The following is a 13,215-nucleotide window of genomic DNA, read 5'->3' as shown; positions in this document are numbered from 1 at the left end:
TTAATTTTGTAAAGAAAAATGTTTTATTTAGCTTACAGTTCTAGAAAATTCAAAGTCTGAACAATTATAGCATAGGCTCTACCCCTTGACTACGTCACCTCATATCAGATTGTAATGGCAAGGGTACATGTTAGAGTAATTGATCACGTCTTCAGCCAGGAGACAGAGAGGAGCAGCCAGTTTTGTCCCTGTTTATGACTATCTTCCAAGAATTACCAAGCATTCACATGAGAACATGATTAATCCCTTCTGGCAGCAACATTCAGGGTGATTAAAGGATTTTCCCTTAGATTCCACTCTTATAAGTTCCAGTGCACTCTGTGATACTGTTATCCTGAGGAGTAAACATTAGCACAGGGACCCCTTGGAGACTCCCAAATCACCTCCAAATCCTATCGTCCCCAGTTCAATTAGTAGTAGCTGCTGTGGCTTGACCAGATTTGTTAATTTACACCAAGGCTTAGCTCCCCTCAGAAGACTTCGTGAAATATTTTTAAATGTGTAAACATTTCTTTTAATTTGTATATTTTTAATATTTTTCAGACAAAATGTACAGATACTGTGATGACTACATTCCAAGGTATGTTAAAACTGAACAATGCATTATAATTTCCAACTAATAAGGAAAGTAACAGTGCTATATAGCAATATGTGGCTTTGCCTCAGAAATGTTACCACATGATCTAAAAGAAAACGAAAAGTAAATTATAATTACTTGACTCTCATCTGAAAATTGGAAGCCATAACATTATCATCCAGTTATAAATATATCAACCTAATCAAAGAGCTGAGTGAAGAGTAAAAAGACAGTCTAATGTGATATCTATAAAACTCTCATTAATATCTGATACAGATATCTATATTATAACTAAGATAACACTTTAAAGATTACAGTCTAATTTTATATAACATTATATAATGTTTCAGAATGTAGAGTAGAAGGAAGTCCATAAAACATCATAAGACTTAAGATAAGTCACAAGGCATGATGGCTCATGCCAGTAACACCAGCAGTGGAGAGGGCAAGACTGAAAAGAACAGAAGTTTATGGCCAGCCTGGGCTACATAGTGAATTTTGATGTCAACCTGGGGTATATAGGGCCTTTGTTTCAAAAAGCAAACAAAACAAATAGAAAACACACACACACACACACACACACACACACACACACACACTTAGTGGCATGTTGTTTGCAAGGATGATTTCAATCAATAGTTAACTGTGATGAATTTATACAGCAAAATAATACTTAAACTTAATTTCATCTCTTTACTACTTCCTGGCTTAGTAACAGAGAAAGTGTATAATATATATTTTTAATTTCTTATTTTTGAGAAAGAGTCTCTCTGGATGTCCTGGAACTCACTATTTAGCCCAAGCTAGCTTCAGATTCAAAGAGATCCACCTGCCTCTGCCTCTTGAGTGCTGGGATTAAATACATGTGCCACACCATACCCAGTTTGTACAATTTATGTTTAGAAGAAAGTCTAGGGAATGAATCATAGCAAAGAAATTTCATTTTTCTGGATAGTATATTGTAACCCAAATGTATCATTTTATGTTGGATATTTCATTGTAGGAATGAAAATCCAAACAAGGCGTATTTCCTGCAGGATTCTTCAATTCTGAAATGGTGGACTGAGTATTCTTTGGACAAGCTTTCTAACTGGAAAGGACAGGATAGGACAGAATTTGAAACCCTTGGACTCTACAAGGGCTTTTTATAACAGTTTCTGCTCTGTTTAAAAATGTCTCTTATAGATACAAGATATGGTTGCAGGTAGATTCTTTGCATACAGATTTTTGTGACTATTCTTCACACTGGAATCTTTAGTGTGAGATAATTTCATGCCATCAAGAATGACTTGCTAACAACAAACATGAGAACACTCATCTCTTTTCTGATTAACTTGATTGAAGGGCAATTAAGATACAGCATGCCAGGTGTGCTGGTGGCACTACTCTGCATTCCCAGCCCTAGGAAGGCGAGGCAGGAAAGTCTATTCTGAGTTTCTGGCTAGTCTGGGTTGCATGAAGTGAGTCTACCTCAAGATACAAAAGCCAAAAAACAAAATAAAAAAAGATACAGAACAGAAGTCTTGAGGTTTGATTGCTCAGCTAAAGCCTTTCTTTGGTATCAGCATGAGAAGAGTTGAAAAGAAAAATTGGTATAATACCCATCTCAATGTAAATAGGCTTTTATCTGTACTACAGATGTGGGAATAAGGCTGGATCTTATGTAACATTCATTCATTTAGCAAATAATCCCTCAAGAATAAGCACTACTACAGAAATCCACAAAGATACCCCCACAACAGACTGCTGGCAATGGTCGAGAGACAGCCCGAACTGACCTACTCTGGTGATGGGATGGCCAAACACCCTAATAGTCATGCCAGAAACCCCATCCAAGGACTAAGGGATCTGGATGCAGAGATCCATGGCTAGGCCCTGGGTGGAACTCCAGGAGTCTAATTAGCGAGAAAGAAGAGGGTTTATATGAGCAAGAATTGTTGAAACCAAGATTGGATAAAGCACAGGGACAAATAGCCAAATGAATGGAAACACATGAACTATGAACCAAAGGCTGAGGGGCCCCCAACTGGATCAGGCCCTCTGAATAGGTGAGACAGTTGATTGGCTTGATTTGTTTGGGAGGCATCTAGGCAGTGGTACCAGGTCCTGTGCTCATTGCAAGAGTTGGCTGTTTGAAACCTGGGGCTTATGCAGGGACACTTGGCCCAGTCTGGGAGGAGGGGACTGGACCTGCCTGGACTGAGTCTACAAGGTCAGTCTCAGTCCTCGGGGGAGGCTTTGCCCTGGAGGAGGTGGGAATGGGGGGTGGGCTGGGAGGAATGGAGGGGGGCAGAAGGGGGGAGAACAAGGGAATCCGTGGCTGATATGTAGAAATGAATGGTACTGTAAAATAAAATAAAAGGGGAAAAAAGAATAAGTACTACACTAGGAAATTATAAACTAAGATCACTGATTCCCAAAGAGTAAACTCCCTCCAAATGAAGGAAAGCAAAGATCACCATCATGCCGATCATCAAGTATAGAAGTTTAAACACTTCAACCCACTGTGTCTTGAGCTACACTTTCCTACCTGCCAGGTCTAGTGAGGAAGACTCTAATACACACCAGGTGTTTCATGGAAAGAGTTTATACATTACAATTGTGCAGTGAGCGACAAAGAGACCTCACATTCATCATAAATGGTTCCTAGAGGCTAGGACAGATGCTGCCTGGATGCTGCCTGGGGCACAGCATCCCATCTGCATGTGTCTTACTTGCACTGTATGTGAGCAAAATCAAAAATCAGCCAGCATTGGCTTTTATACCCCAGAGGCAAAATGACAACTAAAGCTGTTAAGACTCCTGTCTCTATGGAGACTGAAGCCAAGCCTTGGCTTTTCCAGTCAGTTCTTCTTCATCCCATGATGTTGTAGCCTCTGTTTCATACTTTGGTTATCCTTGAGCATTACAAATGTGACAGGAATGTTCCAAAGTCACCTGGAGGGTAGTCTTCCAAAAATAAAATGACAAAATGGAAAGACATAGATCTTCTCCTCAAAGATTTAATCATCTATTGTCTGATAATAAATGCCTTAAATATCTATTGCCTTTTGTAATACATCCCCATTTAGGCAAAAATTGAATATACAGTGCAGATACTACCTCCAAAAGGTACATTAATTCCCAGACTTCTGAACATATAACTTCTCCCCTCTACTTGATTGTGTGGATTGAAGATTAAAAACACTTTTGTTAGGGTGGCCTTGAGACTCTGGAAAACAAAATTACCATGACCTCCACTCACTAAAATGTAAAACTATCAACAGAAAACAAGTAGAAACCAATCTCTTTGAGGTGGAGCTAAAATTACTGAAGCCTCTTCAGTTAGACAGAAGTAAACAGACGGTCTATCATCCTGGATTCCCCTTTTTATTCTCCTTGGCTCTACATAGCTGCTAAGCTGGGAAGCTATGCTAGAGGGAAAGAAATTACTTCTCTGCTCTTCCTGCTTCCCCAAGCCCCTGCCTTTTCTGTACTGGAAGATCACAAATATGATCAACCCAAGGACAACAAAACATCCGAACTTATAGAACAGAAAATGAAATACTGTAGCATGAATCTTAAAAGTTCTTATTAATAAGATCAAACCTGAGGCCAGTTATTGGGGTAAATGCTGGTAGATCAGAGAAGCAGAACAAACCACAGCTATCTCACCTTGCCAATTCCTCAGCTGATCCTGTTTCCTCAGACTGGAGGCCTCTGAGTCCTCATCCAGAATGAATCTCAGCTGCTGCTCCAAAGCCTGAAAGCTTAACCAGCCAAATGCTTAACAAGGCCAAATGCCTCTTGTTCCTGGTCCTCACGCCTTATATATCTTTCTGCCTTCTACTATCACTCCCTGGGATTAAAGGCATGAGTCACCATGCTTGGCTGTATCCTTGAACACATGGATTTCTGCCTAGCTCTGCCTCCCAAGTGCTGGGATTAAAGGCGTGTGCTACCAGTGCCTATCCTCTATGTTTAATATTGTGGCTGTTCTATCTCTGACCCCAGATAAGTTTATTAGGGTGCACAATATTTTGAGGAACACAATACCACCACAAAATACATACTCTGTGTTATTTATCCTTAGACTGCCTCATTTTTCTTTGAAATAAATTGTATACAATCCTTATCTCTTTTCTCTTTGTGTAAGTAAGTTACACCATCAATGGTTTGAGATCCAAGGAATTCAGAAATTTAGTGGAATTCTTGCAGTCATCTGTTTGCATGCTTGAGGAAATGTTCAACATCTGTAAACTTCAGGTTTAGCATCTGAAAAATATGGTGATATTTTACTTGCAAGGGTAATGGATAGAAACTCTGATGAGTGAGATGTGAGGCCTAAGAAACCCCTGTCCATCTCTAGCCTGTCTCACTCCAGTTTACAAAGCTGCACTGTTTGTGGTTCCTTTACCTGCCCCACCACTTCTCAGTCTTCAGTCTTTCTCAGAGAGTGCCACACATTTTTCATGGAGACAATGGGGCTGCTCTTATCACAAACCACTGTGGCTCAGCTGCCTTCCTACCTTAGGGCACGATCTGGATGTTTAGAACTCCACGGGGCACAGGCCCTCTTGATTCCATCTTTGTTGACTCTACTAATGAAATATAAATCCCGTCCTTAACATAACCCATGCTAATGGTCTTCTAGACCAGTTCTCCAGACCGGGATTCTTTAAGACAGTGAACTCCCAGGTGTTTTTGCTGACCCAATAGCTTGTAAGGATATATGGGCTGGGGCTCTTCTCCTTTTTTCCTTTTATTGAACATAGATTTTTTTCTCATATAATATATCCTGAATATGCTCTCCTCCATCCCATTTTCTCCCCACCTCCTCTTCCATCCAGACCTAATCCCTTTCTATCTCTCATTAGAAAACAGACTTCTAAGGGATAATATAAAATATAGTAAGCACCAATGACAACCAATGTTGGAGAGGATGTGGAGCAAAGGGAACACTCCTCCACTGTTGGTGGGAATGTAAACTTGTACAACCACTATGGAAATCAGTATGGCGGTTTCTCAGAAAATTAGGAATCAAACTACCTCAAGACCCAGCCATCCCACTCTTGGGCATATACCCAAAGAATGCTGATACATACCATAAAGATACATGCTCAGCTATGTTCATAGCAGCACTATTTGTAATAGCCAGAACCTGGAAACAACCTAGATGCCCATCAACGGAAGAATGGATGAAAAAAATGTGGTACATATACACAATGGAGTACTACTCAGCAGAGAAAAACAATGAAAGCATGAAATTTGCAGGCAAATGGATGGAACTAGAAAAAATCATCCTGAGTGAGGTAACCCAAACCCAGAAAGACAGTTATGGTATGTACTCACTCATTGGTGGATTCTAGATATAAAATGAACAATCAGACCACAACCCATAGAACCATAGAGGCTATATATATAGCATGGAGGTCCCTAGGATGACTGTGGCATATAATAAATTTCAGTTTTACTCAATTATTGAAAAAAAAATAGCCAAATGAATGGAAACACATGAACTATGAACCAAAGACTGAGGGGCTCCCAGCTGGATCAGGCCCTCTGAATAGGTGAGACAGTTGATTGGCTTGATCAGTTTGGGAGGCATCTAGGCAGTGGGACCAAGTCCTGTGCTCATTCCATGAGTTGGCTGTTTGAAACCAGGAACTTATGCAGGGACACTTGGCTCAGTCTGGGAGGAAGGGACTGGACCTCCCTGGACTGAGTCTACCAAGTCGATCACAGTCCTCGGGGGAGGACTTGTCCTGGAGGAGGTGGGAATGGAGGGTGGGCTGGGGGTAAGGGGAGGGCGTGGGAGGGGGGAGAATAGGGGAACCCATGGCTGATATGTAGAACTGAATGGTATTGTAAAATAAAAAATATATATCACAAAAAAAAAAGAAACGAAAAAAAAACAAAAAACAAAAAAAAAATATAGTAAGATAGAACAAAACTAACATATCAGAATAGGACAAAAGAAGCAAGGAAAAGAGCCTCCAAAAGCACAAGAAACGGATAGAGATGCAAAGGCACACACTCAGGAATACCATAAAAACATTAAACTAGAAGCCATAACATATATGCAAAGGACCTGTAGGAGAGGGGTGGGGGAGGGAGAAATAATTAAGAATTAAAAAAGACAAAATTAATAAAAGCAGAAAAGCTCTGACAAGACACCTCCAGTGATGCCTTTGAGTTCATTTTCTGTTGGCCATCTACTGATGGGCATGCCTCCTACTCTTAAAAGTAGTTTCCCCAGTGAGACGCTCTTGTAGAAAACTAAATTTCATTTGCAAGTAGTTAACAATTGGAGATAGCTTCTGGGCTAGGGATGAGGGCTTGTGTCCACTACTCCTTTCAGTTCTAGGACCCCATCTGGTGTAGACCCATGAAAGCCCCATACATGCTGCCTCAATCTCTCTCAGTTCATATGTGTGTTAATCCTGTTGATTTAAAGGCCTTGTTCTCCTGGTGTCCTCTATCCCCTCTGGCTTTTACACTCTTTCTGCCTCCTCTTCTACAGGGTTCCCTGATTTGGTGGAGACATCCCATTTAGGGCTGAGAGTTCACACTCTGCATGTTGTCTGTCTATGGGTCTCTGTATTGGTTCCCATCTCCTGCAAGAAGGAGCTTCTCTGATGACCACTGAGCAAGGGACTGATCTATGAGTATAGCAGAATGTCATTAGGAATCATTTTATTACTGTTCTTTTAGTAGAACAGAAGCATTTAATTTTACCCAGGTTCCTAGGATATCTAGTCTCAAGTTCTTGGCTACCCAAGCAGTGCAGGGTATGGTTTCCATCTTGTTGAGTAGGCATCCAGTCAAATCTGACAAGGATTAGTTACTTCCACAAGATATGTGACACCATTGCACTAGCATATCTTGAATGTAGGGCAGCACTGTAAATCAAAAGGTTTGTAATTGTGTTGGTGTTTGCATTTCTCCTTTGTTAGTGTACAGAGTTCCTCCCTGTACCAAAGATGCTAGCATGTTGTGGTGAAGGCTCTATGCAGGCACTGACTCAACTTCTCCATGTTCAATGAGTTGTGTGGGTGTTGCCTTCAGCAAAAGAGCCTTGAGGTCAGTTTGTGGAGGGAAAGGGCCTCTAAACATGCCTCACAGGTAATCAGAAGTGTCTCCAAAATATCCAGCCTCCTGTTTACAATTGTGATGCAAGCCCCAGCCTGTGTAACTGCAAGATAGCCAGTACTCCTTGTGAAGAGCCACTATGTCCCCCCAGTGGTTCTTTTTTATGTGGGGGGGGGATGCATGTGTATGCACACATGTCAGTGTCTGTGAAAAGGCCAGCCATCAATGTTGTTGTCATCCTCCATCAATCTCTACCTTGTTTGCTGAGACAAGGTCTCTTACAAAACTGAGAGTTTGCCAGTTTGATCAGTGAACCCTTTCCGTCCATCTTTCTCAGCTCTCCTCTGGAACTGCTCTGGGAGGTAGGGTTACAGGCTTGCATTGCTACTCCCAGCTTTTGTATGCCTACTGGGGACCTGAACACAGGACCTTGTGCTTCTGTGTCAGGTACTTTACTTAGCAAGCCATCCCCCTGGCCCTCATTCTTAGTTGCTCCACAGTCACCCTGGTTCTGCGTCACTGTTCTAGGATTCTTTCCCCATTGCATCAGAGACTTTCATGTTGGTATATCTTTTTGTCTTCTCCCCCTTTGGCCAGAAACTTTTCTGTATGCACTCCAAAACACAAGCAATATTGCCTGGGATGTCTTTCTGTATGCTGTGGATGTGTTGCTCTGATTGATTGATAAATAAAATGCTGATTGGCCAATAGCCAGGCAGGAAGTATAGTATAGGTGGGATAAGCAAAGAGGAGAATTCTGGGAAGTAGAAGGCTGAGAGAGGAGACACTGCCAGGTGCCACCATGAGAAGCAAGATGTAAAGATGCCAGTAAGGTGGTATAGATTTGTAGAAATGGGTAAATTTAAGGTGTAAGATCTAGCTAGCAAGAAGCCTGAGCCATTAGGCCATACAGTTTTAATTAATATAAGCCTCTGTGTGTTTACTTGGGTCTGAGCGGCTGCGGGCCTGAGTGGGACTGGAGAAAACTCCAACTATACAATTTGAGCTCCCTGTGTCTAATCCCACAAAGACTTAGGCATATCAGAGAAGACTCTGAACACTGACCATGGGGATGAATATTTGGTGTTGGACAACACGGCTCTGAGAGTCCAGTCACTGTCCCCTTCACACTGAACAATGCAACGCCTTTCCTGCCTCAAGCCAATAGGAAATATTTCTGTGGCTTACATGCTTCTTCTGGATCAGGGCCTTCTTCTTTCAGCCCTCCCACTCTCTGTCCAAGATATTAATGCCAGTCCCACAGTTCTTGATGAAGAAAGTAACAATTCAGCAATCATATATTTAGGAATACCCATAGCAGCTTGATCTTTCTCTTCTGTTTCATTATTATCTCAGCTTCACTGTATTTTTGCCTTAATACATAAGTAACTGTATTATCCATGCTTTAAAAAATAAGAAATGAGAAAATATTGGCCTGATGCTATGTCACTACATAGCTGCCTATCTACCATACACCTTTTACAGCCAACCATGATGATACAGCTGCATTCTGATTACATTTGCTGGCTTCCCCCATTCTTTCTGAAAGTCTTTAATCTATGTCATTCAGTCTTTGGGTCTCTAATTCACTGCCTCAGCTCTTGCCAAAGTGACCATTGAATTCTATAGGGTCAAATCTTAATTTTGTTTTGCTGGCCCATATGTAGCCCTGGGGACCGTGGCACTTTCTATTTGAAAAGCTCACTTCCCTGGCTCTGAGTCACCAAGAAACCTCTTTCGTTTGCTTCCTGTGGTGATTTGAATAGGTATTGCCCCATAGACTCATGTTTTAGATGCTTGACCCACAGAGAATGGCACTATTAGGAGGTGTGGCCTCTTTGGAGTAGGTGTGGCTTCACTGGAGTAGGTGTGGCCTTGTTTGAGGAAGTGTGTCACTGTGGGCGTGGGCTTTAAGGTCTTCTATGCTCCAGCTAGGCCTAGTGTGGCAGTCTCTTTCTGTTGTTTGTGGTAGAACTCTCAGTTCCTTTTCCAGCACCATGTCTGTCTGCACACCACCATGTTCTGCCATGATGGTAATGGACTAAACCTCTGAAACTGTAAGCCATCCCCAATTAAATGTTTTCTTTTATAATAGCTGTTGTGATCATGGTGTATCTTTACAGCAATAAAACCCTAACTGAGCCTGGCCTGGCAGCTAGTGGCACACACCTTTAATCTCAACAATTGGGAGGCAGAGGCAATAGGATCTCTGAGTTTGAAGCCAGCCTGGTCTACAGAGCAAGTTCCAGGACAGCCAGGGCTACACAAAGAAACTTGAAAAGCCAGAACAAACAAACAATAAAAACAAACAAATGACAACAACAAACAAACAAACAAACCCCAAGACACTCCCCTTTCTAGTAGCTTCTTTCCCCTTGTCCCTTCCCCTGATCCTTAAAACCCCAGAGTGTCAGCGCTCCCCTAGCAACCTGCTTTTCTACCAGTATTCATTCCCCAAGTAATCTCACCCTCCTTCGTGGTTGTAGATAGCATTCAGATGCCAATGCAACCTGAACTTATGTCTCTACCTAGTCAAAAAAATGCCTTTTAAGGAAATCAAGCTAACATTTGTCAACATCAGCTTCTGATACACCCCAAGCCTGCTCTTTCCCTAGCCTGATAACTCCCCAACTCCTTAGAATAACTTGATTAGTTTTGCAGAAATATCCTACCTTTTTGTTTTGGTGTTGGAACTCTGTATTATATTCTAGAATTTGGAGGCTGAGAAGAATTAATTAATTTTAACGTCCTTGAGTTGTAAGTATTACCATTAGAACTTGTAGGATTGAAGTTCAAGGGGATCCAAGAAGAAATAATTTTTTAAGAGTAATTCACATATACTTAGATAACAAAGCATTTGAGGTAAATAAAGTAAATGTTTTTAAACTGTGATTGGATAAGGTCTAAATGAAAACTCAAAATTTGGATAATAAAAGAGGTTACAATAATATATTTTACAATTTTGAAATGTCAGTAAATGTTCCTAGTGGCTAGAGGTCCTCTTTAGGCATGCCCAGATTGAGAGTCTGACTTGACCCCAAACTCAGGGTAAATTATCCTCTCAGGTATGAGCTCAGTTATTAATTTTTTAAAAGGCAGTCACTATATAAGCTGGGCATATAACTCAGAGGAAGGATACCTACTTAGCATGCATAAGATCTGACATTTGATTCTCAGCATTGAAGAAGGAAAAAAAGAACAGCAATTATTGTAATCTCCCACATAAAACATTGCCAAACATTTGTTGTTGAAGTTTATTACATGTCTGCAAAAAGCTGGAGCTATTTGGCATTGCCAAGTAAAAACACGTTTTTTAATTTGTTCGTTAAGCAGCTGCTTATGAATAATAGTTTATTTGAGGTGATTAATCACTTGAGACCAGCCTGCAGACACAGGGCACTGCATTATAAATCACATCTTATTTTCATTCATAGGGAATAGAGTGATATTCATTTTTTGGACATGATTTATCATTTGCAGGTTGTATCTGCTATCTCTGTGGGCTGGGAAAATGGATAGCTCATCTTATTAAAAAGTCTTCAACTTTTGCTATAATATTTTCTGCATAGCCAGAAGAAAACCATGATCAAGACCATTGGTTCCAGTATTAAGGTGTACTGGATGGAAAGAGTGTTGTAAATGGTTTCTTCACTATCAGATAAGTGAAATGTGGGCGAGCATCTAGGCTTTCCAAACCATTTTGTGTGGGCATCTTTTGAACTGTTATTTGTTTAAGGAGACCTGCTTAGTATTTATAGATACTCTGTCTTCTTTAAGAAGTACAGGAAGCACTACTGGTGTCATGCCTTGGGATGACTTTCTTTCCCTTTGGTTATAATTCCTTCCAGCTCTCTGTGACATGAAATCTCAAAGTAAAAGTAGTGGGTGCTATTTCATAAAATTTCATTTACCAAGTGCTATGTTCCTCTGTCCCTACCCTGCCAATGTAAAATTTAGCCAGTAGGGCCATTGTCATTTCGAGTGATATCAGTAGACAATCTGGTGATGCTGGTAAGGTACTTACTGTAATAATGGCAATATTCACATAAAGCAAGAAGGAAAGTTAACAAGAACCAATACTCTCATATCCCTGTTAGCTCTCTTGACTAGAGGGGCAGGAAACTACGATCTTTATATGGTCTTCTGGACTGTTTCCCTAAAGTCTTTAGACTATCTATCTTTTGCATGACTTTCTTAGAATATAGGTAGAGCATAGGATGTTGCAACCAAATTTACATTGTGACCCTAGCTCTACAATTACTAACTGTGTGTCTGGATACTTAACTCCCATGCATTGCAGATTTCTAGTGTGTACAGTATAGGGAATCATACTCTTCTATAGGCCTGGCCCAAGGGTGGGAATGAGCCCTGGCAGAGTGGGAAATTCTCATAACTGGTAATTATTTCTGATAATGTTCATAAAAGTAAGTTAATAAATTAATCTATCTGAGTCTCAGGCTTCTTATAGTTACATTGTAAGTGTAACTATATGTTGCTAATGTTGTCAATCATTATGTTTCATCTACCAATCTGAGTCTATAGAATTTACCTAACAAATGTAGGGTTTTTTTGCGGGGGGGGGGGTTCAAGACAGGGTTTCTCTGTTTAGTCCTTGCTGTCCTGGCACTCACTTTGTAGACCAGGCTGTCCTCAAACTCAGAGATCCGCCTGCCTTTGCTCTCCAGTACTAGGATTAAAGGCTACATCACTGCCTGGTGCGGTTTTAAAGGACCTTTCAGAGCTGTACTGGTAGCAGGCAAATAGTACAGCTAACAGCACAGACGACTTGTAATCTAATCCTAACTCTGCTATTTTCTACTTTTGTGACCTTGTGACCTTGAAATCGAGAAGTCATGTAACCTTTGTGTATTTCATGTTCTTATCTATAAAATCATGGTGATACAGTCCTGGTCTGTTAGAATTGCTTTGAGAATTAAGCAAACAAACTTTATGAAATGTGCTTCCAAAAGTCCCTAGCACATCACAGTTCTCAGTAATCATTTACTATCCTTATGCCTGAAAGAAGGCTCCAATCTCAACTTTTAATTTGCACATACACACACACATAAAGACAAACATAGACACACACATATGCACATACACAGACATACATATACATACACACACACATGAATACATGATTCATGCTTCCACTTATTCATATATGATCACTTCTACCATAAGAGTCTCAGGATGAACAAGAACGCACGATGTTTTACTAGATATTAAAGTTAGCTGAAAAATTAGTTATTAGTTAACCAAATATTACTTAGTAATTATGTTTTACTATGTGTAAAGTGGATTTTATCTAATAGAGAAAATTATTTCCCCTATTATAGAGCTGAAGAATATTACGTTGAAGATACTCCAATTTATGGTAACTTAGATAATATAATCCCAGGTAAGTTTTATTTTTCCATAACTAGACATCAACAATTTGAGGTATCCCATTTCTAAAACCATCACAGTTAGGCATTCTAGAAGCCATAAGTTATATACAGCATATTGCATAGGATATGTTGGTAAGGACCACACTGTAAATTGTACTGTGATAGTCAGTGCAAGCC

At 40.4% G+C, this 13,215-nt stretch overlaps 1 protein-coding gene across 2 annotated transcripts in view; it reads left to right on the top strand.

The window, feature by feature from the left end:
* Window positions 1-13,215, top strand: part of Trat1 (T cell receptor associated transmembrane adaptor 1) — a 37,902-nt gene that overhangs the window by 17,429 nt on the left and 7,258 nt on the right. For both annotated transcript variants that reach the window (XM_076548928.1, XM_076548927.1), the window contains exons 3-4: window positions 544-580; window positions 12,988-13,049. In XM_076548928.1, the coding sequence (XP_076405043.1) occupies window positions 544-580; window positions 12,988-13,049 (99 nt within the window). The remainder of the gene's footprint in view (window positions 1-543; window positions 581-12,987; window positions 13,050-13,215) is intronic.

Source organism: Peromyscus maniculatus, chromosome 12 (genome assembly GCF_049852395.1).
Source record: "Peromyscus maniculatus bairdii isolate BWxNUB_F1_BW_parent chromosome 12, HU_Pman_BW_mat_3.1, whole genome shotgun sequence".
Lineage (NCBI taxonomy): Eukaryota > Metazoa > Chordata > Mammalia > Rodentia > Cricetidae > Peromyscus > Peromyscus maniculatus.
Note: the sequence above shows the minus strand (reverse complement) of the source record. Positions and strands in the feature narration are given on the sequence as shown.